Source organism: Gouania willdenowi, chromosome 6, assembly GCF_900634775.1.
Source record: "Gouania willdenowi chromosome 6, fGouWil2.1, whole genome shotgun sequence".
Taxonomy (NCBI): Eukaryota; Metazoa; Chordata; class Actinopteri; order Blenniiformes; family Gobiesocidae; genus Gouania; species Gouania willdenowi.
The window spans coordinates 12,307,195-12,332,799 of NC_041049.1; the positions used below are offsets into that span (position 1 = coordinate 12,307,195).

Consider the following 25,605-nt stretch of genomic DNA (forward strand, 5'->3'; position numbering starts at 1 on the left):
CCCACACTCATAAATGACCACTGGAAGTTTGTGTACGTGACCATGTTCCACTGAAATGTGCTGCAAGTTCAGAACGTTTCACATAAACTTTGTGTGGCCCGTGCCACTCAAATGTAAAAACAAGACAGCTCGAAAAATGCTTGAAAGGTAAGCTAGAATGTAAAACACAAGGCAGGATGTCAAAGAAATAGAAAATTAATACCTTGCTGTTTCATTTGGTCCTTTCTAACACCGACAGAGGTGTAAAGAGTACTGCTATCCTACTCAAGGAGAATTACTGCTACAGAAGTACAAGTACAGGGTTCCCACGAATCCTTAAAAAGTCTTAAAAGGCATTCAATTCATGAGTCAGAAAAACACATAAGTATGATTTTATCAAAGTAATTAGTCTCACATTTCATAATAAATAGTAACGTTCATTTTTAAAAACATATTTAATTTACCGTAACATTGTGCAATCACGACAGCGGAGCCAACTACAAAACAGTGACGTGGTTGCGGCGGGACACTATGCAGATGTGCGTCATGCTTGTGGCAACTTTCAACATAATGGGGAAATGTAAACGAAGATTTTTATTCATGGCTTTTATTTTTTGTATTTTTGTTGTTGTTTTATAGATTTCTTGCTATTTTTGTAGTCATCTTGTGTGTTTTTGGAGTGATTTTGTTTATTTTAGTCTGTTGTATTTTACTGACATTTTGTGTGTTTACTTTGGGGGCCACCAGTTTTACGTCTGCACTACACCCTGAAAAAATGTCACACATATACAGTATATAACCCCATATAAATGATGCGGTGGGGGTTTTTTTTGCCTAATTGTCTTTATTGTTAAGTTGGTCTTAAATTGAATTTCAAATGCCATTAAAAAGTCTTGGATTTAGTTTGACTGAAGCTATAGAAACGCTGAGGTAAAAAGTAGCTCAATTAAATAATACTCAAAGTAAAAGTTACGAGTTACTTTCACCCCCCAAGTTTATTTTTGGTCATAAATCTTGCCACGGTTCTCTTGCATACAGTAAACATCTCATTTATAAGCTTAAAAAGGTAGAGACCGAAGCTTGCACAATTGGAACTTAACTTATTTTCCACAAAGGCATCTATATGAAATAAAATGTTTGCCAAAAAAATATATACAGTATAATAACACCAATAATTTATATTCAAAATCATATAGCTATAACTCGAAATCAGTGCCATGCCAAATGTGCTATGTGGGTAACAACATAATAGGTAGAAACTACAACCTGAACCAAAGAAAGTGACTGGCCGTTGATCAGAAATGTCACGACTAAGAAAAAATAGATTATGTTCAAGAGACCATGAAATGGAAATAAAAGAATAACCAGAAAAAGTAATGGTTGGGTGTAGAAATGTAATGAAGTACTTTGCTTCTTTTAAAACATACTTAAGTACAAGTAAAATGACAGATTTTTGGAATATACTAAAAAAAATTTCATTCGATAATTCATTACTTTCACCTGCACAGCCATGTTTCCAGCTGTCCATATGTACATATATATATATTTATTTATAAATACAACTACTTGCTGTGGTTCAAACTGGTTCAGTATCCATTATACTGACGTTTGATTGGATTGGTCCCAGTGAAGGTGTTGGACTAATGAACTCAGTCCAGCTCTGTTTCGATGTCAGGGCTAAGCTAAGCCCAGCAAGTGAGCTGTTCAGGCCATTTTTCAAATAATGGATACACACAGCCTCTTTCCATCTTCCACTTTAACCTCAACTGAACTGCAGAAAAGAACAGTGATTCCAACAGCAGGGTTTTACTAAAGGCGCTGTTTTCCCTGCCATGCTTATAATAATAACCTTTATGGCTCGGTGATGTTTCTAATGAGCGCTGAAGAGAGCTGGCATGGGATTCTTCCACAGCATCAGGAAGTGCCTTGTTCTTTCCCACACTGGCGTGTGTCTCCCTTTTGGCTTGAGGTGTGAGGGTATTTCCTGTTTGTGTGATGCGTTTTGAATAAAATGAAAGAACCGTCTATAGAAGCTAAACGCTTAAATAACTTGAATGTTTGGGGTTGGTTTTTGTTGTAATTTCAAGTCCAAATGTTACAGTTTGTGCTTGTTTTGTGCTGTAAAAAGTATATTAAGTGTTATTGGCGAAGTCTAATGCAATATGGCTGCTCTGAGTCCAGCGTGGGTTTTCAGCCCATGACTCTTTCTGCTGTAGTTCAAACAGCTCCCAGTGAGTGACTGGAAGTCTTTCTGTGCCAAATCAAATTGCAGAAACCTCAGGAAAACGAGGTCCACATGCTTACAACTCTGCAATGAAAGCAAACACCACACAATTACAGACTTCAGATGTCACTGTTGTTTCAGTGTAATCTCCAAATAAAATGTTTATCGCAAAGAAAAAGGAAAGATTTGTCCTTTTTCTTTGGCTCACAAAGTTAATCATCAGATAAACCCAAGAGGTTTCCAGGGTTTTGCAGCTGGTAAGACCACTAAAACAGGATGACTTTTGGTTTAAAACAAACCTCCTCTGTTTTTCACTTGATACAAAACAGTGTCCAACATGCTGCTGTAGTTCTGGTCATGTTATTTTTTCTTCTTTTTTTTATTGGAACCAAATAGGAGTGTGAGTTTATTATGAGGAGATAATAACAGTGGAATTAATGCATAAAAGTAGAGCACAGTGGTTCTCCTTATCTGTGGTCACGGTTGTCTCATTGTGGTTTTTAATTTATAGCCTAATTTGACTAAATCTTTGACATCATGGCCAATTAAATGTGCACAAAAGTGGGTTATACAAGTTGACTTTGCTTTCCACACATTGAAAAACACGCTGGGGTTTCTATCCATTCATCGCTGTTATTCAGCCTCGACGGCAAAATCGAACCTCCCCTCACTCATTGGCAGGACGACTGAGCGAGTCCTTCACTGTGTGAGTGTGAGATGATCTGTCTTGGTTTTAAGTGGGTGTGTTTTGAGTGACAGGAGCTGGAAAAACAGGACAGGACACAGTGGGAACTCAAACATCCCAGCTGATAGTGTTGACTAGAGTAGGTGCATGCATCCTGGTTGAGTTTGTGAGCATGAGTGGAATTGAGATATCTTGTGATTAAAAAGTCACTTTAATAGAGCTGCAAATGATTAAGAAGAACATTCAAAGTCTACACAAAGCAAGCTGTGAAGCAGCAGCTACAACACCAGTATATTTTCTTTAATCAAAAACTAAGAAAAAATGCACCCTGGCATCATATGTGGTGGAGGCTGTATGCCAGAAATTCTCAAAATGTGGGTCTGTAGCCCTAAAGTTGCTCATGAACCCTTTCATTGAGTTGCTGGGCTTTGCCTGAGTAAAAATAAGGAAAAAATATCTTATCTTTTTTTGAAGTGGTTTTATTTCTACAACTTATTGCAATAAGTTGTTTTCTCGGCCAGTATAGTCCCAGGCTCGGGACAAATGGGTCGTACTTTTATCACCTTGATTTGTCTCGTTTTGTGATTACAGCTTACTCACAGCTACAAACAGCCTCTGATGCAGTTGCATTAGCTATTTGATTGGAGCGTCAATACTGGAAGATACTTTTCGAGGCAGATAAACAGAAATGAGAAGAAGAGTCTTGTCTATTTTTCAAAGCAGTTCTTTCACAGAATTCAACAATAGAGCAGCACCAAATTGCAGTGTTTTAAAACAGTCCTTTTAAAACAGAAACCAAAATGAAACCTCCCTTACCGGTATATTTTGTAAACGCTTATAGCGACTATATTGAATCCTGGTGGCGCCACTGTATATGACGATGATTGACAATCGCTGATCTTGCGTAGCTCTCTTTGTGAATAGAAGTTACGTTGTGAAGGAAAGCTTAGACACCATTTAACTTTTCCCTTCAGTTTTTTAGTCTTTTTGAGCTGTCAAAATGAGTTGTTCTGCAGTAAACTGTTCTAACCGACCTGTGGAATCTAAGGGATCGTTGGAGTTTTTTTCAATAAGTAAAAAAGTGTGTTCTCAAGGCAGTACGCTAAATGGGCGGGGCATGTTACTAGGGCTCTGGCTCCAAATGACGTCAAAATTGCAAGATGGAAGCACCCCTAAGCGCCGTATTTTGGCTTGAAGAGCATTGAGTGGGAAGAGCTACAGTGCACGCCCACTAATTCAGACATTAACAGCAATAAGTGTTCAACAAACACACACAGCTACAAAAAGAGCATGTTTGGCCTTCCCTTGTCATGGCAGACAAACTGACAGTTTTTATGCTGATTTATTGAATCCAGACTTAATGGCTTAAACAGACACTCTCTTTTTCTACATGTTTGGGTTCTTTCCTTGTCTTTCACTTCTTGTTATTGCTTAATATTCCCTCCTCCTGCCATCCTTTTCTGATTTTCCTTTTGTCCTTTATTGTATTCCTCTATCCTTCTTCTACTCCTTCTTTTCCACTTCTCTCCATCGTCTCCTTCGCTCTCTGTTCCCATTTCCATCTCTACCCCTGATTTTCATTAGCTTTGACCTGCTGTTGGTAATGGGAAGACAAGCTGGTTCTGTTGACAGGTGAAGGCCAAAGACTTATATTTCCAACAAGCTTTCTACACTTTTCTACGCTCTACATAAAGTTGTGGACGATCCACATTCACAGGCGTCCAATTTTAAACATGTCCGCTGCTTTTATTTGTCGATTTTTGGCTTTGAGGTAGCAAACGTTGATTGAATGATGGTGTTTTATATCTCATTGTTGCCATGTTCGAATAATTAAAAAAATTAAATAAACAGGCACACCCCTCATGACTAACCTCACAGCAATAGCCCTTCTTCTTTTCATGCAGTTCCACCCACGTCCATCTCGACTGTTTATTTCTGCAGCAATTAGTGTTGCATGTCCAACGGTGTACAGTAATTCCCAGAGGTTCAGTTAAAGGTTTAAGTCTTGTTTATATGCCTCCCAATGAAAGTATTCCCTTGTAGGTGCCACACATCCATCCACACACACTACTGTTGTTTTAGTTGCATTAGTAGGTGATAAAGTGAATGTTGGCGAGCTGCACCAATAGACTTTAATAAAATGCTGTGTAGGGAGTTACACAGCTACCATTCCTTAATAATTACCTCAGGTGCTTATGAGCAAGGTGGAGGACGGAGGAGAGTTCCTGTTTCACTGTTTCATCTTCTTTTCCCTCTGTGAATAAGTCCTGAATATGAATATATTCCTTTAGTGCCTTCGGCTGATTAAATGAGCTCTAAAAATAAAATTACCAAGTGATGTTAGAACACTTTATTGATTTTTTTTTCTCCTTTTAAAGAGGATTGTACTCGCAGCGTTTTAGCCCTTAGGAGCACTTTTAGGTACAAGTCCTCCAGCTTTATTCCCAGTGCAGCTCATTAGCTCACATTATTTGCTGAGCTGCCCAGACAGGGCCTGTACGGGCACACACACACAAACACACACACACACACACACACACACACACACACACACACACACACGGCCAAAGTCACATGGTTTGGTCATTTTTGGGCTGGGTTCAGCTCAGGCAGCCAGCTTAAGAAGCAGTCGACATCCATTGTGCACTTGTTAGACCCTATAATGGTTTGAATAAAGATGGACACAGACAGGGCTTTAGTCCAGTCTGTGTCGGCCTATTATACTTTATCCTGATGCTCTTACTCGTAATGATGTTTCTACAGCAGCGCTCAGGGCTGCTGTTAAAGAGTCTGGAGCCTTTCTGAACCTCCTCTGATTTTTATCTCGCCTTCCTGTAACTTCTGTTATTGCCCTGTCGTAATAGGTAAAAATTTGCCTTCCAGGCATTTCCTCTGACCCTTACCCTGTCTGTCACCAGAGCTTTTTCACTATTTGTTTTATTGCTTGGTTTGGTTGGTTTTTTAAATGTATTTGAAACTTTGAATTTGTTTCCCTTTACCAATTTTGAGTAATAAAAGTAAAATGTGTTTTTTTATTAAAGACTAATTATTTACGAGCTTGATTTTTCTATTCTAATATTTATTGATCTGTGTATTTTTCTGTATTTTGTTATAGATAAACAGATGGATGGATATTTTTGCTCTATTAGTAACAATGAATATTTTTGTCTTCTTCCTAAATTATGGGCGACTCTACTCTACTTGCTTTCTGTTTATTTTTATAGTATTTTGATTTATCTGTCTGTCTTTCAACAATTAAAAAAAAAAACAAAAATAGAGCACTCAGAGGGCAAAGCGCCAAATATCCTCTTTGCCTGATATCAACAGTTATCTGGATCAGTAATCAAAGATCATTCACACTTTAAAGGCTTAGAAGAAGTTTCTACATTACTAACAATACAGTAGGTCCAAATGTAAGGGCACCAGTGTTGGGAACGTTACTTTAAAAAAGTAATTAGTTATAGTTACTCACTACTTTTTCCAAAAAGTAACTGAGTTAGTAACTGAATTACTCCATAATAAAAGTAACTCCTTACCAAGGAAAGTAACTATTTGCTTTACTGTTAAAAAAAAAAAAAAAATTTGCCATATGTCAAAGAATTCAGATTTTTTAGATGCGTGTGTCGCCTGTGAGGTGCTTCATTAAATTGGAGTTGCTTACAGTCTTCACTCCTGGATATAATGAACACTTCACATGCACGTTCTTGCCTTTGACCACAATTAATCTATAGTGTTTGTATCGTCACCTTAAAAATTACAACTTTTCATCGGACTGCTCCACGCTCGCCATCTCTGCTGCTTCATCCAATCTGCAGTGTGTGTGTGTGTGTGCGTGTGCTGGCACATGTGTAAAAACACTGGCTCTGATTGGCTACCATGACACAAGACGCCGCTTTAGCCAATCATAATCGCTCACCTTGTTTTTTAACCCACCTCAATACAGCTGAGTAAGAAGCTGGGGGTGCTTTCGGATAACAGTTTATTCAATCAATACATGTAACGCACTGCATTTAACGTTCAGTAACGATAATGGCGTTGTAACGGCGTAAAAAGTAATAAGTTAGATTACCCCGTTACTAAAAAAAAAAACGCCGTTACATAATGCCGTTATTTTAAACGCCGTTACTCCAAACATTGAAGGGCACCCCCATTTAAAAAATGAAATGAAATGTGGAATTCAAATCCAATCCAGATGAAACTCAATGGGGTAACTGAAGAACCAATCTGACATAACTGAGTCAAATTTCATACAAATCGCTCAATTACATATAATGACAGATAGGGATTTTTCAATTTTTGAAACTAGTCCACAATCATTATATTGATCTATTTCCCCTCCAAACTTTTATAGAATCTTCCATGACATAAGGTCTATATTTGGTTACAATTTTGTCCAAATCCATTGAGTACTTTTAATGTAATCCTGCTAATAAATTAACACTGTGGAAAAATATACCCACCTTGGCAGAGGTAATGAAGTGGATTATATTCACTATTTCTTTGTATATATCATAAAGCATTTATACACTTATTCAATCATCGACACAAATAGTAAGTTTGACTTTGTTTCAATATAACTAAGAACATTTTTGACTCGCTGAGGTTAAAAAATGCTGCATTATGTTCAAAGTGTAAATTATTTTAGAAGTTAACTAATATTCTACCTGTATCCTTTAACTTGGCTTCTATCAATGATCTTTAATGGCAATAGTGAACAGGTAACACTTTACTTGAAGTTTTGTACAGTACATAAAGACTGACATTACGCTGTCATTATTATGACATAATACCTGTCATTAGCATGAATAAGGTGTCATGAAGGCTGTCATTAAGTGTTGTTCGCTACCTTAACCCTAACCCCAGCAGATCTTGCCAACATAGCTCCAAAGGTGTCATAATTTAGCGAACGACACTTAATGACAGCCTTCATGACACCTCATTCATGCTAATGACAGCGTAATGTATAAAACTTTTAGTAAAGTATTACCAGTAAACTTTAGTCCTCCATGTTTTAGCTGCCAGCATGCACGGACACACCTGAATGAGGTAAAGTCCTGATAATGAGCTGGTTATCACATTCAGGTGTGTTGAGTGGATCTACAGGAATAGAAGTTTAAATGAACCATTGGAGTGAAAGGATGTAGAGTGTGGATCTGTTCAGGATTGACTCGTCCTAAAGTCAGGACTTGGATCAAGATGAAGTGGAAGACAAAATAAAAGAGTGGTTGTATTTTTCAGTGCGTGTGTGTGAGATGAACTGTGAAGCTCACTGTACGTGTCCTTCATGACGTCACGTCTCCTAAATCCTTCAAAGCAGGATGAAGCTGTTTTCAATGCACGTGAATGAAGCGCTTCAACACAGTTTGTGGAAAGAAAGCAGACCTTTGTTTTTGAAATGAGATACGTTGGTTTTGTAGGAAAAGTGTGTGTGTGTGTGTGTGTGTGTGTGTGTGTGTGTGTGTGTGTGTGTGTGTGTGTGTGTGTGTGTGTGTGTGTGTGTGTGTGTGTGTGTGTATGTGCACTCTGCTAATCACACAGTGTGTTTGTTGTCTGTGTCTTCCCTTTGTTTCCATTTGTTTCTTTTTAACTTTTTCCTCGTCTGTGTCTCCCACTGCTGAGTTATGGTTCCTAATGAAAACATTAGCATTCTTCTGTGGAAAGATCCAGGCTCTGCATAGTGTGTCACGGGGTCACACACACACCTTACCCCCCATCGTTATTATTCACGAGCTGATAGCCCTCATGTGTGCATACATGTTTTTGCACGTTCCGTTGTGCGTGTGTGTGTGTGTGTGTGTGTGTGTGTGTGTGTGCGTGCGTGCGTGTGTATGTGTGTATCTCCAGGCCCCAATAAGCCAGATAAAGATCCATCACAATAATGGAGTTTTAATGGCTGCAGTAAAAACCACCTTCAACAAACCCTTGCTCTCTGTCTTTCACACACACACACAAACACACACTCACACACACACACACACACACACACACATTTTGCCTATGTTTATCTCTGCTTCCCACAAACTCACTGCCACTCAATATATCAGAACTCGATCTTGCACTACACACTTGAGCTTCATGCTGTGCACTGACACACACACACACACACACACACACACACACACTGAGCTCTTAAATTAACCACAATTCACCTCCGTTTCTCTTTGACCACACACTGAAATATACTTCATGATTGCACCAAACCACAGAATTCAAAATATTGTTGTAAACTTTGTTTATTTTCTCTTTACACTTTATGAGTTTTTGGATTAAACAGCAACTGTAATGTTCTCTCACTAAGGCTTACTGCACAATTCAGATTTTCTTTTGGGAGAATCACCTTTTTGTGTGTGTGTGTGCGCGTGTGTGTGTGTGTGTTCATGTTCCACATTAAATGGACTTCTGTCATTGTAGAGTATGAACTGAAAGTGACCCACAAAAGAGGTGCTGAGGTACTACGTATGTGTGTTCATAGAAGTCAAAATATGGAAGCATTTATCTCTGCATGTGTAGCACTGATAATATGTAAATATTTATTCATTCAAAAGGTAAAGTCGCCCGATGAGTCACTTGAACATAGTCGCACTTTTTGCTTGCTTTGTCGCTCCAGTGACGTGACGACCCTGAGGGCTGCACACTTCTTCTACAGCAGCATGTAAATGCTCAACTTACTGAAGGATGAGTTCTGGCCATCTTCTACTCTTAAACATGTTCATAAATGATTCCTTACCCCTTTAGCACCAAAGGAATATCTTTAATATTACGTGAATATCTGTAAAAGTCACGATTTTCTATTAGCTCTGTCTGCTAGCATAGCATCTCTTCTTCACTGCACAATGGCGGTTTTTTCCCTCACCACTCCTACTGGGACGCAGAATTGTGACTTTTGTCGCATTTTAATGATGTAAAGGTCAGATAAATATGAGCTGACCGTATAGACAGCAGTCACATTGTAAAATATCAGATATGTATCGGATTTCGGAGCACATGAAAGTGGCCTGGGTCAGATTTTATATTATAGGTCGGTTACAGGTCGCATATGGGCAACAAAAAATTAAGAGGCAGTATATATGACTGCATTTGGGAGGCAATCATATATAGCCTACAAATTACACGTCACTAATGTTATGGGTTCTATAAAAGCGGACCACTTTAGACCATTTTTCTTTATTCATGTCCAGGATTGAAGAATTTGTGATTGAACTTTTCCTTCCTTTGATTTTATCTCTGTTACTATCATGTTTGTTACAGATTAAACTCTTGATATTTGCTCATCAGAGATTAAAAGAGCCGTTTATTTTATTTATTAATTTATCTTGTAAGATGCTTATTCCAGTTCAAGGTCACTGGGTTCTATTCACCCACTGAATGAATCTGTACGTTCCTGCTTGTCCTGAACAGAATCATGGGCTGGTAGAGAGAGAATATCCCAGCCTATGTCAATACTTGTATTCATTTAATATTAAAGATTCAAAGGCAATGTATGAAATATATCTTACTGTATCTGTAGGGCCTCAAGAAAGCGAACTGCATATCCCAGTGCTATCTATACATTTTATCTTTAGTGTATTCACTGCATCTGCACAGCCTCTATTTAAACACATATTCTTTTGCTTTAGGTCAGAGTGAGAAAGCAGAAGACAGCAGATGAAACTCTTTATCTCATCTGGATCATCTTATCTTTACTGCCATGTTTTTCTGAGGGATTGCAGCCAAAATGCAAAGCCACAAAGTTAAATCATCTGCAAACACAATCCCAGTGACATGAGGGAATGCTTCGCAGTAAAACAGCCAGTTGTGTTCACTCTCCATCACCTAACTGTGACTCTATACTGGCACCAAGGTGTTTGTCTGTTATGGATGAAGATGGAAAAACAGTAGAAATGATACTTATCTGGGGGAGAACAAAGATTAAAAAAAAAAAAGGGTGAACATTTTCAGACCTCATCTGTCTTCTTCTGATGGGAATTGGTCAGAATCTACGAGTAAAAAGATAAGGAAAAGGATTGAAGTCCTTATCACGTCATGTTGCTGTTTCCTGCTCATGAATTAAAAAAACCCAACACACAGCATGTGCCTCCATCGTGTGTGTCAGATGCTAATGCTAATGCTAATGGAGCTTAGACTCTGGGCCAAACTGAGTGCACACAAACACTAGGAGGACTGAAGTGGTCCAGCCTTATTATCCAGCTACATTCCACTTCTATCTTTGATGGATTGTTTTTGTTTCTCACACGTCTCGCTCATGTATTATTTCGTTTTTGTGTTCATAGAGTCAGAATTGGATGTCGTTTTGTGTTTTCATGTTTCAATAGTCGAGGCTACAACATGGATTGGATTGTAATGGCATCTCTGCTTTCTGCAGATGACAATTGGCATTTTAGCTTCCTCACATGTGATATCAACCGTAATTAAGCTCTACGAGTAACGGTACTTAAATTTGAAGTACATGAACTCAATTTACTAGTGCACAAGTATACTTTTACAGCCCTGTTTACATGACAACGTTTTGCTTCTGTTTCCGTTTTTGTTTCCAAAAAGTTCCGCATTTACATGGCAACGTTTTCAAAACGACCTCTGTTTACATGGAACTGCTGGAAACACCAAAAACGATGTAGTATACATGTCAGGCCACTAGATGGCGGTGTAGTTTTGCAATGAACCAAAATAAGCTAATTATTTAATTGCCATCCATTCACCCCGTCAGAAAACATTTGTGCGTCTTTCACGCTCTTATCCAAACACATCACCTGACCGTTCATTCACCGACCGAGCCGAGTCCAACTAGAGTCCGCGTTAAAAAGATAGAAATTAAGCAGTGCTCTGCAACCTCAGTGTGCATTAGGGGCGTCCCAATCCAATATTGATATTGGATATCGGTCCGATATCAGCCAGAAAATGAATATTGGATTTTATTGGACTGCATCTAAAATCTCCGGTTTTTGTTGTTTTTGTCCTCGCCCTCAGTTGTTCCCACCGTATACTGACAGTAAAAAATAACTGAAGTTAACTTGAATTATTGACTATTGTTCTTTGTTTGAGTAACATCAATACCAATACTCAAGACTGCAATATCGGTATCGTATCGGAAGTGAAAAAGTTGTATCGGGACATCCGATAAAAACTTTTGCGCTTTCACTAGAAAACGTTCTTGTGTAAATTAAATGGGGACTTTACTAGTGAAGCAAAAGCAAACACAGGCTTGCCATTGGCTTTTGAAAATATTACAAACAGTCATGGTGCTGGTTACATTCTTTAGGCTTTACTAGTACTGCTAGTAGACTAAAACAGTTTACTAGCACTACTAGTGATTCTTTTGGCTTTACTAGTACTGCTAGTAGACTACAACAGTTTACTAGTAGTACTAGATAGATGTCAATCCTTCATTAAGTCTGAGGGGGACACCTTTCCTGAAGTTGAGGAGTTCTAGTATCTGAGGGTTTGTGCAGTTGGTCAGTTGTAGAGGGATGTGTGTGAATATAGAGCTGAGTCACAGAGCAAAGCTCTCTGTTTACTGATCTATCTACATCTCTACCCTCACTTGAGGTCGTAAACATTGGGTCATGACCGAAGACGATACCAGATACAACAACCTAACTGCACTGACCCCGTACCAGGTTGAGAAGTTCATTCTCTCTGTATTGGGGGGGGTAGCACTGCTGTGTTAGCACTTCTGCAAGAAAGCTTTGTGTTCTAGTCTTTCACTGTGTAGAGTTTGCATGTTCTGCTGAGTTTTTGAGCATATAGACTTTCTCCAGATATTCCGTTTTCCCCCGAGGTCAGAAAACATGAATTTTAGATTAATTGCAACTTGAACACTTGAAAGCCTCTATCTTGTCTTCTGATTACCTTCCTTTAAAGACAGACAAGTCAAAACTTACAGAAGCAGATTAGGGCCAATTTTGATGGAGAAAATAATTTGAGGTTAAAGTTGAAAAATGAAATAAATCTCTTCAGAAGAAAAAACCAGTCAACTTTGGAAGAGGTAGCAGCTGTACGGAAAGATTAGGGCCAGCTTTGATGGAGACTGTTGTCGTATATGGTGAATTGACCCTAACTAGCTTCCGTAGATTTGACTTTAATAGCAAACCTTCGACTTTTATCACAATATTGTATTTTGAGTTTATTTTTTAAATTTGGACTTTAATCTCAACATTTAGACTTTATTCTTGACATTTCGACTTTATTCTTGATTTGGCCAAAATTATTTTCTCCATCAAAATTGGCCTTAATCTGCTTTTGTAAAAATCACCTCGGATAAATTGGAAGAAGAGTGGGATTGGGATGTCTGACTTTCTTTTTTACCAAATACTGCTAACAGGAGCTCAAGTGGTTGATCTGGTCAACTTCTGATCTCTGATTTTTATCGTTACCATTGGATGTCCTACAGTCCGTGAGCAAGTGTACACCAAATATTAGAATATGAATGTTGTTGAGCCCCTACGCTAACACATATTTCTTTAAATCTTTGCCGTACAGTATTTGCGTCCCAAGTCTTATAGTAAACATCAATTTTGAAAAAAAACATTTTTAAGAGTTTTGTCATCTTCTTTATTAGAAACTTGTGCCTCTTTCTCTCATCTTTCAGCTGGAGGCAGAGTTAGCGCTGTGTGAGAGGGAGGGGGCGGAGCTTCAGGAGTACGCCAACCAGGTTCTGCAGCAGATCGCCGACCGATGCCCTGACATTCTGGAACAAGTCGTCAACGCCTTGGAAGACAGCAGCTGACACGCTAACACACGCTAACACACAGAGGCGTGAACTTTAAAAAGAAAAGAAGAGGCTAATTAATGCAACACTGGCAGGTTCATCCAAAAGGAGGATTTTACTTCCAACATGCTTCATTTTTTTCTTCCACTTCTGTCTGTGTTTCACCAATTACAAAAAAAAAAAAAAAGACCAATGAGTGATTACTGTTCGTTTCCATGTTTTGAAAGTATTTAAATGTGAAGGAATTCACATTGATCTGTTGGTGAAAGTGTGATCCTGATTTAAAGAAAATAGTTTCAAAGCTCAAAAAAAAATATGAGTAAACGTGTGTTGTCAGTTTCTGTCTGACATCAGACCCACGCAGTGTTGCCACATTAGATAGATTCTGATACAGAGGAGTATTTATTTCAGCTGCTTTTGCGTCTTTACATCATTTGCTGCTATTGTTTCGGTTCCTGTTTGGTAACTATTTCTCCTTCCTTGCTGGTGTGCTTTTAATCCTTTGTATAAATGATGAAATGTCCCAACTTGTAGTTTCTTTTGGCATCACGCTCTTCGTGTGTGTGCGTGTGTGAATTGTAAAGGGAGACTTTCGATGAACCAATGCATAGATTTCATCAGGGAAACACGCAGCACCAAATGTTCTTCACCATTGACCGAAGAGACAGACCACAGAGACTCTCGCAATGGTCCCTTTATTCTTGGAAAAACACCTCAGTAAATGCTCTGCGTTTGTATTTGTGTGAGAAAACTGAATTATTGTTGTTCAGTTTTTTGGTGTCAGGGCTTCAAGTTTCTGAGTTCAGTCGATGACAATCACTTTTAGGTTAGAGGGATGTCAAATGTGAACTTCCTCGTGCATTTCATTTGTGGGAGGAAAAGGATATATAACATTATACATAAATATATTTTTTATTTTTTTTGCTTTCGGTAATATATCTAAAAACACTAACGGTGTTAAAATAAACATGCTGTGATCCATGAAGCAAAAATATTGTATTAATATTTTCTGTTGTGAATGTTTTTCCGCCACTGTTACACACGACCTTGTCCTACAGCTGGATGACCTTGGGGGTGACACTACAGGTTTCCCGCAGGAATGAGATCCTCCACATGGTTTAAACACTCACTCCACAAAGCATGACACACTCAAACCGTTTCAATACAAAGCAACATTTTGGCCACTTTTGACGCCTTAAAGGCCTGAAAAATCTCACATCTGATTGGACGCTACAACCAGGAAGCTAAAATAAATTGAGTTCTCACAAAATTCTTTTCATTTCAAAACACAGATGAGCTCTCAGACAAAGAAAGGTCATGTTGGGTGTTTGGTTTTGAAGTGTGTCCGTGTATAGTGTAAAAGTTGCATTTTTGTTGATTTTTTTTTACTGCTCCTGTTTGTTACTGGGAACGGCCATGACTGGGACTTATGTTGAACTACTTGTGAATTAAATATGGTAAATAGGAAACTGAATAAAATACAAGTTTATCTTTGTTTTGACTTGTTTGGGATCTTTTTCTCTTTTTTTTTTTTTTTTTTTTTACAAAAACTGATGATTAGCAAGCGGGAGCTGAAGTTTCTCTGCATAGAAACAAGTAAAATGTGACGCTGAGTTCCACGACTTTTCACAATATCTCTCCTCACTGTCGTCATGTTTGGTGCATTTTTCCTTTAGTTTCTCCTCTCTTGTGTTTTCTGATTCCTGTTTTCCATTAAACCTCTTCACCCTGTTTATCTCCTTCCTTCACAGACCAAACTGAGTGTCTTATCTCATCACAAGTGGCTCATTCTCCTTTTCACCCACAATGTTTAAGTTCACCCTGACCTTCAGTTCTGTTCCTCGTCCTGTTCCAGCTCTTCTATAACAAAATACCACCAAAACCGTTTCCTCCATTGGGTCAATGTTCAAAAATTTGCCAATTGTAGCAAAACATCAAGGTTACATTTTTATTTTATTTTTTTCAAAGTTACACTGTAGAGTAGATAGAGATAAGAGCCTAAATGGATAGAAAAGACAAAATTGTATTTGAATCCTTAATTCATTCTAAATTAATAGTAAAAAAAAAAAAAAAAAAAAAAAAAGGACTAATTACGTATATAAAGACCTAAAGCATTTGTCAAACTCAAGGCCCAGGAACCAAATCCGGTCCTTGGAGCATCCAGTGTGGCCCGAAAGAAAAAGTCAAAATGACTGAGAAAACGTGAATCAATGAGTAAAAAATCAACTAATTCAGTTGTAGATACTGTATCTCAGTCCTTCCAAATACACTAAGTCATTGAAACTCCACAATATTTCCCATGCTTATATTTTCTCATTGCAAATTGTTGAAAAAAATCTTAGTTTTTATCAAACCTTGCAATTTTCTTCAAATTATCCTGCCAAATTACCCCAAATTTAATAAAAATTCGTCGCAAAAGCAATGATTTTTTTTAAATTAAAGGTGAAGATTGTGCTGATTTCTGTTACCTATTGTTTGAATATTGTCGGTGCCTTAAATACAGTGAGAACTAGGGCACATTAATGTTAAAATAATTGGTCACCATTAACCATCTAAAAGCTGCAGACGCTTGAGATCAAACTGGTCCTTATTTGGCCCCTGAACTAAAGAGACAGTGAAAGTTTACTTTTCATAGACAAAACAAAGTAAAGGAGCTATAATTGTCATTGCTGAGCTATGTGTGTACATTATTTTGAAAGGTAAAGGGCAAAAAAGGTTCTCAAACTTTTGTTATGATCTAATAAAACATCCATCTTTACTTCAGTTATATCTTGTCTGTTTTTGTGTTGGTGTCTGTCTCACTCCTGCTTTCTCCATCTACTGTCCTAATAAAAACTAATGGAGGGAGACAGACTGGATGGACAGAGCGAGCAGGAAGAAGAGACATGCCTTCATGACTCCCTGATTTATGTGACGGATGGAGAAGTAAATACTAGTGGAGAGTGAACACAGCTCAACCAACACTGGACAACATTTATTCCTTTAATCTCTGGTGAACCTCTTAGACCACATGTTCATAAAATATCAACTAAAAGTACTTTTCTTTCTATTTTTAATCAGGTCAGCAGACCTGATTAAAAATGCAAGTGAGGATGCAGGTGCTGGCCTGCTTTAGCTTAGCATTAGCATTAGAATTACCAATTGCATTATCTTAACATTAGCATTAACCTAGCATTAGCATAACATTTTCATACCATTAGCATAGCATTAGCCTAGTGTTAGCATTAACCTAGCATTAGCACTAATCCAGTATTAACATTAGCCTAGCAATAGCGTTAGGACTAACTTAGCATTAACCTAGCATTAGCATTAGCCTAACAATGGCATTAACCTAGCATTAACATTAGCTAGCATTAAGATTAGCTAGCATTACCATTAGCATAGCATTATCTTAACATTAGCATGAGCTTGTATTAGCACTAGCATTAACATAGCATTATTATTAGCCTGGCATTAGTATTAGCCTAGCATTAACATTAACCTAACATTAGCATTTATCTAGCATTAACATGAGCCTAGCCATAGCATTAAGACTAACCTAGCATTAGCATTAACTTAGCAATGATATTAGCCTAGCATTAACATTATCTTAACATTAGCATTAGCTCATATTAACATTAGCATTTACCTAGTATTACCATAGCATTAGCATAGCATCAGAAGTAATCTAGCATTAACTTTAGCCTAGCAATAGCATTAGCACTAACCTAGCATTAACCTAGCAATAGCATTACCCTAGCATTAACACCAAACTAGCGTTAACTTAGCATTAGCCTAACAATAGCATTGCACTAACCTAGCATTAGCCGAACATTAGCATTAGCCAAGCAATAGCATTACCTAGCATTAGCTAAGCAATAACCTAGCAATAGCTGAACATTAGCAAAAAGGTTGAAAAGGGTTGAATGTATTAGCTAAACGTATTAGCTGAACGTATTAGCTGAACTATTAGCTGAACTATTAGCTGAACATATTAGCTGAACTATTAGCTGAACTATTAGCTGAACGTATTAGCTGAACTATTAGCTGAACGTATTAGCTGAACTATTAGCTGAACGTATTAGCTGAACGTATTAGCTGAACGTATTAGCTGAACTATTAGCTGAACGTATTAGCTGAACGTATTAGCTGAACGTTAGCCCTAAAAATATGACACAGCTGAAAAGTCATTGCAGTACAAATAATGTAATAACTCAAAATGTTTAAAATTACATAAATATCTGGAACTTTCTGAACATTTTTGACAGCTTAATTGTCCAAATCAGACAAATGGTGTGGGTGAAGATAACGACACAAGTAAGAAAAAAAGGGATAACAATAGTGACTGGGATGAACTGGGATGAACTGGGATTAGATGCTGATGCTGATATTTAAGGCCACAGAGATGATGTGAACACGTGTACGCCTTGGTTCTCTGCCTGCTGTGTGTGGAGCACAAAGTACACGAGGAGAACAAATTGAGTGAGTGCAGAGGAAGCAGGAAGGGTTCGGATGCTGCGGTTTCTATCATCACACATCACATCACACATGAGCAAAAAGCAAAAGGAGGAGATTGTAACGGAGGGAGAGTCAACAGAGCGACAGACCAAAACAAATAACAGCTCAAACTGTGCAGCAGCGTTTGTGGTTTGAAGGGATGAAGTCGATCACTAGTGGTCGACTTCTCACTTCCAGATAGTGTAATAAATGCTTTGTAAAGTAAATAAATGGCTGAGCAGTAGGTGGTGGGATGAATGGAGGGAAAGAGGAAGGGTGGAGTGGATGGAAGAGGAAATAAAAACAATGTGAGAGGCTAAAATAAGCTGTTAGTCACTGAGCGTCCAACCATGACTTTCTCCTCTGTTTATCCACCTTTCACACATTCACTGTAATACATGATTTATTAAAAGCTTTAATACAAGCTTTAATAAAAACTTTAATACAAGCTTTAATACAAACTTTAATACAAGCTTTAATGCAAACTTTAATACAAGCTTTAATACAAGCTTTAATACAAGCTTTAATAAAAACTTTAATACAAGCTTTATTAAAAGCTTTAATACAAGCTTTAATACAAACTTTAATTCAAGCTTTAATGCAAACTTCAATACAAGCTTTAATACAAGCTTTAATAAAAACTTTAATACAAGCTTTATTAAAAGCTTTAATACAAGCTTTATTAAAAGCTTTAATACAAACTTTAATACAAGCTTTAATACAAGCTTTAATACAAACTTTAATACAGACTTTAATACAAGCTTTATTAAAAGCTTTAATACAAGCTTTAATACAAACTTTAATACAAGCCTTATTAAAAGCTTTAATACAAGCTTTAATACAAGCTTTAATACAGACTTTAATACAAGCTTTAATACAAGCTTTAATGCAAACTTTAATACAAGCTTTAATACAAGCTTTAATACAAACTTTAATACAAGCTTTATTAAAAGCTTTAATACAGACTTTAATACAGACTTTAATACAAGCTTTAATACAAGCTTTATTAAAAGCTTTAATACAAGCTTTAATACAAGCTTTAATACAGACTTTAATACAAGCTTTAATACAAGCTTTAATACAAGCTTTAATACAGACTTTAATACAAGCTTTAATACAAGCTTTAATACAAACTTTAATACAGACTTTAATACAAGCTTTAATACAAGCTTTAATACAGACTTTAATACAAGCTTTAATACAAGCTTTAATACAAACTTTAATACAAGCTTTAATACAAACTTTAATACAGACTTTAATACAAGCTTTATTAAAAGCTTTAATACAAGCTTTAATACAAACTTTAATACAAGCTTTAATACAGACTTTAATACAAGCTTTAATACAAGCCTTATTAAAAGCTTTAATACAAGCTTCAATACAAGCTTTAATACAAGCTTTAATACAGACTTTAATACAAGCTTTAATACAAGCTTTAATACAAGCTTTAATACAAGCTTTAATACAGACACTTATTTTTACTGTTCTCATTGTGTTCTCTTTACGTGAATGAAAAACCATCCATTCATCCTATAGATCAGTATCTCAACCTTTCAGCCCACAACCCCCAAAATGAAGGAAAGGTTCCAGAGAGCGGGGACCCCCACTGTAGCTGAAGACACAGACATGAACAGGGTCATCTATAAGGGGGATTAAAGGGAAGAGCTTTCTGGGGTCCATCCATAAAGTCAACAAAATGATGGTCTATTATTCTCTAAATCTGTGATAACCACATTTATTTATTTATTTATCAGAATAATATCCACTGTTAACCAGGACGCTTATTATTTTTTGTGCCATAGTGTTTCACTGCCAAAGGATGAATCACAGTCATAGGTAGGTATATAGTCATCTTAAAGAAATACAGTATTTGTTTTAATCAAAAATAAAATGGGTTAAAAGTGACCAAAAATGGTGAAATGGGGTTTTAAAAAGCACAGAAATTGGTTAAAAGTTGAAAATTAGAATGGCCAAAATCACACAGAAAAAGTGGTAAAAAGGATTTTAAGTGTCAATATAGGCTTAAATGATGCAGAATGCATGGTTGGACGGGGGTTTGGGGTTATGTCATTTAAAAAAGTAGAAACAATTAGTTTAAACTGGCAAACAATGAACGTGACAAATCATGAATGTGGTTAAATTGGCAAAAGAATGAAATATGGTGAAAAGATATGTATTTTTGTTGTCTGCTTAATTTATTGTCATTTTGTGTATTTTTGTTGCCTCTGTGCATACTTTGTTGTCATTTTCAGTGTTTTTGCTCTGATTTTGTGTATTTTTGTTCTCATTATGTATATTTTTGTTGCCTCTGTGCATACTTTATTGTCATTTTTGGTATTTTTGCTCTGCTTTTGTGTGTTTTTGTTGTTGTTTATATGTTTTTACCGTTACTTTTGTGCATTTATGTTGTCATCTTGTGTATTTTTCTGTAATTTTGTACATTTACTTTGGGTGCTGCACAAAATAAGTCAGAGAGCCACATGTGGCCCCCTGTTACCCCTGTCTGCTCATGTAATTTCACTTCATTTAATGCCTGATTTTGCTTCCTTGAGTTCAGATCACTTGGTTCCCAAATCCCAAGTTTTCCTGTTTCCTCCACCAATGAAAACCTTTGCAGTAAAACTTCATCGCGTTATGTTTTCTTTGTGTAATAAACCCAATAATCGTGTGCCTCAGGGCCGTGTATTGATCCACATGCATGCACTGTGTCCACGCTGTGCCGTACTCACGCCCTCGGTCAGACGTAGTTGGCTCTCACAGCTCTGAACAGGATGAGCGGCTTTAAAAGACGAATGAATTATAACTGGAAGTGCGGCTATGGCAGCTTTTCCCAGCAATGGAAAGCTAGCAAACAATTTAGCCGACCACAAATGAGTTGAATTTGGCCGAGGCCAATAATAAATACATTTCTGAGTGAGTTGAAAGCTAAATAGATGTAAGCTACTAATATTTCCATATTTTGACAGTATGTATTTATATGCAGAAATGTCCTTTCTACTGTAAGTTTTGGAAACTTTGAGTTCACGCGGTCTGCAGATCTGCCAGTTTTAAACTCTGAGTTATGAAAAAACTAAAATATGATGGGATTTCTGTTGGTTGTTGGAAGGAAGAGTTGACTTTACAGACAGGACAATGGTTTACATGTGTGTAATAGTGACAGAGAACCTCTCCCATCTGTCTACACACTTGACCAAAATAAATCACCAACACTCGTATGGTTTGGTTGACAAATCTTCTTATTTCCTTTCACAAACCAGCTGTAAAGTGTGTGTTTTAGTCAATGAATTTTCCATTTTTCCATTCCGATTTGATTTTCATTTTTAGAATTCAAAGATTAAGATTGAAATTCAAGGGATTTTTCTCAAAAATGAAATAGTAGAAGACAGAAAAAAAATCAAAAGATTGTGCGACTGGAAGTTCTGTAAGAATGTGTTTATTAAAAGCTTTAATACAAGCTTTAATACAAGCTTTAATACAAACTTTATTAAAAGCTTTATTACAAGCTTTAATACAGCCCTAAATACAAGCTTTAATACAAGCTTTATTATATGCTTTATTACATGCTTTAATACAAGCTTTAATAAAGCCTTAAATACAAGCTTTATTACAAGCTTTATTACAAGCTTTAATAAAGCCTTAAATACAAGCTTTATTACAAGCTTTATTACAAGCTTTAATAAAGCCTTAAATACAAGCTTTATTACAAGCTTTAATACAAGCTTTAATACAAACTTTATTACAAGCTTTAATAAAGCCTTAAATACAAGCTTTATTACAAGCTTTAATACAAGCTTTATTACATGCTTTATTACAAGCTTTAATAAAGCCTTAAATACAAGCTTTAATACAAGCTTTATTACATGCTTTATTACATGCTTTATTACAAGCTTTATTACATGCTTTATTACATGCTTTATTACAAGCTTTATTACATGCTTTAATAAAGCCTTAAATACAAGCTTTATTACAAGCTTTAATAAAGCCTTAAATACAAGCTTTAATACAAGCTTTATTACATGCTTTATTACATGCTTTATTACAAGCTTTAATACAAGCTTTATTACATGCTTTATTACAAGCTTTAATAAAGCCTTAAATACAAGCTTTATTACAAGCTTTATTACAAGCTTTATTAAAAGCTTTAATACAAGCTTTATTACAAGCTTTATTATATGCTTTATTACAAGCAAAAATGAAATAGTAGAAGACAGAAAAAAAATCAAAAGATTGTGCGACTGGAAGTTCTGTAAGAATGTGTATGAGAACAATGCTCGGAGAGTGAAAGAATGTTGGCGCTGCTGTGTTATAGAAGTTGATGGACATGAATCAGAACGTTGCTTTTCCAAGAATGAGTCTCAGGAGGAGGACATGATTGCAGAACAACCTCTTCTACCCCAGACCCCCCCATAAGAACATAGGAACTGTTCTGATGGTCCTGTGTGTGAGCGCCGATAATCTCCACCACATAACTAATCTGTTTAAGCACTGATCTTCCTCCAAGCCAAGAACCTGGTGAGATCTAACAGCTGCAACATCAGGATTTTCAAACCTCCAAGTTGAAAAAGTGACTTTGAACGCCACCAAAAGTCAGAGCTCCTCCTACTCAGTAAAAACTGGGAAAACATTATGTTTTTCAACTTGGAAATTCTGTTTTTCCAAGTTGCCTGGAACGCAGCTCGCTTCTTGATTGGTTGCTTTCCGTTTCCACGTGACATCACGAATCACGGGGTCGTGAGTTTTGGAGTCGTTAGTTTTGGTCGTAAATATTAAACAGTTTTAATATCAACAATTGTTGGCCCTGAGGAAACTATTGGGCTGAATTCACTCTTAACACACTTCCGTCCATAGGATAAACTTAACAGATGGATAATGATCTTAGAAGATATAAGATAATCTAGCGTTTGCCATCCTTGGTTGAGAACGGGAAAAAATCAGGATATATTTATCTTTAAGCGTCCAAAGATGTTTTATCCTGGGCACAAAACCACAAACTACAGAAATACAGTACCGTCCTCATACGGGCTCTTACTGTGAAAATGTCAACTTCCGATTAAAAAATATAAATAAAAACTTGTATTTCTTCTAACATTTTTTTTTTTCTGTTAGTTTGTTTTCAGAATATGAAAATCAACCAGTTTTTAGGGTTTTGTTTAACCCTTTTCCACCGCGATAAAGAAAATTACCCTAAATTTCAATCTTAATTTTTGAATTTGAAAATGAAAATCAAACAAAATTCACTTTTTTTGGTTTTAAATATTCTTTTCTAAACTGAAAATCTGAAAATTTCCCCAATCATCCAAGGGTTTGAACTATAATCAGCATCCATTAATTCCAGTTGGTGGCTAAACTGCTTATCGACAAAGTGGAGAATACTGTGCATGTTAATATGATAGTTAGATTAGACTTTTACACTTTGACAATGTTAGTGAACAACATTATTTGTGCAGAAACCGAGTCTCTCCCTAAGCAGGTGAGTTGTGTTTCAAGACGTAATAAATAATGTAACACTTACAGTCAGAGATTTACACAAAACCTATAATATGGGCCTTAAAGCTACAAATCTGGTTCATTGTCAAGTTTTTTTTTAAGTGTTATTTTCACTTGAGTCCATGTCTGTTATTATATTAAATGTTCAATGACAAATAAACATTTTTATTGCATATTTCACAAAATGTGCATCATTATAAAAAGTTTGCATGAATAGTCCTAATACATTGGAAATAAAGGAAGAAACACTTTGAAATTATATTAAAAAAAAAAAACAAAACATTTGGGAAATCATGTGAGAATAGGGCAGAAAATGAATTGTAATGGATTTATAGTCATTTTACACAATTTTAAAAACATCAGTTATAGCCAGACAGTTACACCATGCACATGATATTTTGACACTTTAAATGACAGAATGTTTATTCATGTCAAAAAAAAGAGAAGAAAGAACAGAGAAATTGTTAAATGTGTTTTGATGTCACGTTTCAGAATCAGAAATACTTTATTTATTTCAAAGGGAAATTGATTTTTTTTTTTCTAGATCAGGGACGTCCAATTTGGGACCCGAGGGCCAAAGTTGGCACGCAAGCGATTAGTTTTGGCCCCCTGCCCATATTTGAATTATATATATTTTTTTTAAAATATTAAAACGTATGTAATACAGTACAGTGATTTATGAGGAAACAAATTGTAAAGCTGATGTCCAATTATCAAGGCAGTGGAAAATGTTGTGTTTTCGTCGTACAGGCGAGGTTTGTTGTGTCCCATTTGTCATCATTTTATGCCATGAAACACAATAAATGAAAATGTTCTTCAATGTCTAACAACTTTAAGTGTGTATTTTGCACAGTTAAGTTATTGACATATCTATAATTTCATGCACTGCAATATGAATGTTTAGTTTTGCCCTTTAACGCAATTTATTTTTGGCCCTTCAATGAAAATTATTTGGGCACCCCTGTTCTAGACGCTCCAGAATAGGGGTGTCCCGATCCGATATTGTATCAGATATTGGTCCGATATCGGCCTGAAAACGAATATCGGATTAAAATTTCAGATTTTTTTTTTTTTTTTCAATTTATGTTTTATTTATTTTATTCATTTGTGGAATACTGTAGATATTATGTTGAAGGTTAAATGTATGTAACCAATTGGTTAATAATAAATGATCAGCTTTTCTCATACCTACTGTTGCTGACTATTGTTGACATCCAGCCTTTTCTAACATTCCACACGACAAAACAAGTCATTATTTTTTTTTTTATTAGAAAAAAATTAAAAAAAATAAAAGTATGTATGATTTATGCTCATATCGGATCAATATCGGTATCGGCCGATACGCAAGGCTGTAATATCGGTATCATATCGGAAATGGGAAAAGTTGTATCGGGACATCCCTACTCCACAATATTTTGAATGAAAAGAAGAAACAGTAAAACATAGAAATTAAGAAAGAAAAGAAAATGTACATAATTAAATAATTATAATATAAATGTACAAATATAATACAGATTAATACAACTACAGTACAGTGAGTTATCTGTGAAAACAAGAAGCTGTTGTGTTAAAAGTGATGAGTTGTACAGTTTGATCGACTCAAGCAGGAATGATTTCAAGGATTTTATATATTAAAAAAAAATTGAAACTAAAATATCAGAATCAATAACAGTTGTGGTTGTTTTCAGGAGTTTTATTTATTTTATTATTTAAGTGAATGCATATAAAAGAGAGGTACTACATCAGTGGTATCTTTCTATGCATTTACATGGGTCACATCATTGACCCATGTATCCCGGTACAGAGCCCAGAGTGCGGCCGGAGGCGCTGGTTCGAATCTCACTCCTGGCAAAATGATTTCATCCCATCCATCATCAGGAAGGCGCTTTTCCACGTCAGAGATCTTTCCTTTTATTCCCTCTGCTGCTGTGGAAGTGTTTCCTCCTCCTCCTCCTCCTCCTCCTGCGTGTGTAACAAGTTGGAAACCGTCCCGCTAACTGGGATGTCTTTACACAAGTCTCACTTTATTACAGACACCTGTTGCTCAAC

At 36.4% G+C, this 25,605-nt stretch overlaps 1 protein-coding gene across 4 annotated transcripts in view; it reads left to right on the forward strand.

The window, feature by feature from the left end:
- LOC114464323 (ELKS/Rab6-interacting/CAST family member 1-like) overlaps positions 1-13,809 on the forward strand; it is a 135,503-nt gene extending 121,694 nt beyond the window's left edge. For all 4 annotated transcript variants that reach the window (XM_028448367.1, XM_028448368.1, XM_028448369.1 and 1 more), the window contains one exon: positions 13,474-13,809. In XM_028448367.1, the coding sequence (XP_028304168.1) occupies positions 13,474-13,611 (138 nt within the window). In that variant the 3' untranslated portion in view covers positions 13,612-13,809. The remainder of the gene's footprint in view (positions 1-13,473) is intronic.
- The last annotated feature ends 11,796 nt before the right edge of the window (positions 13,810-25,605 follow it).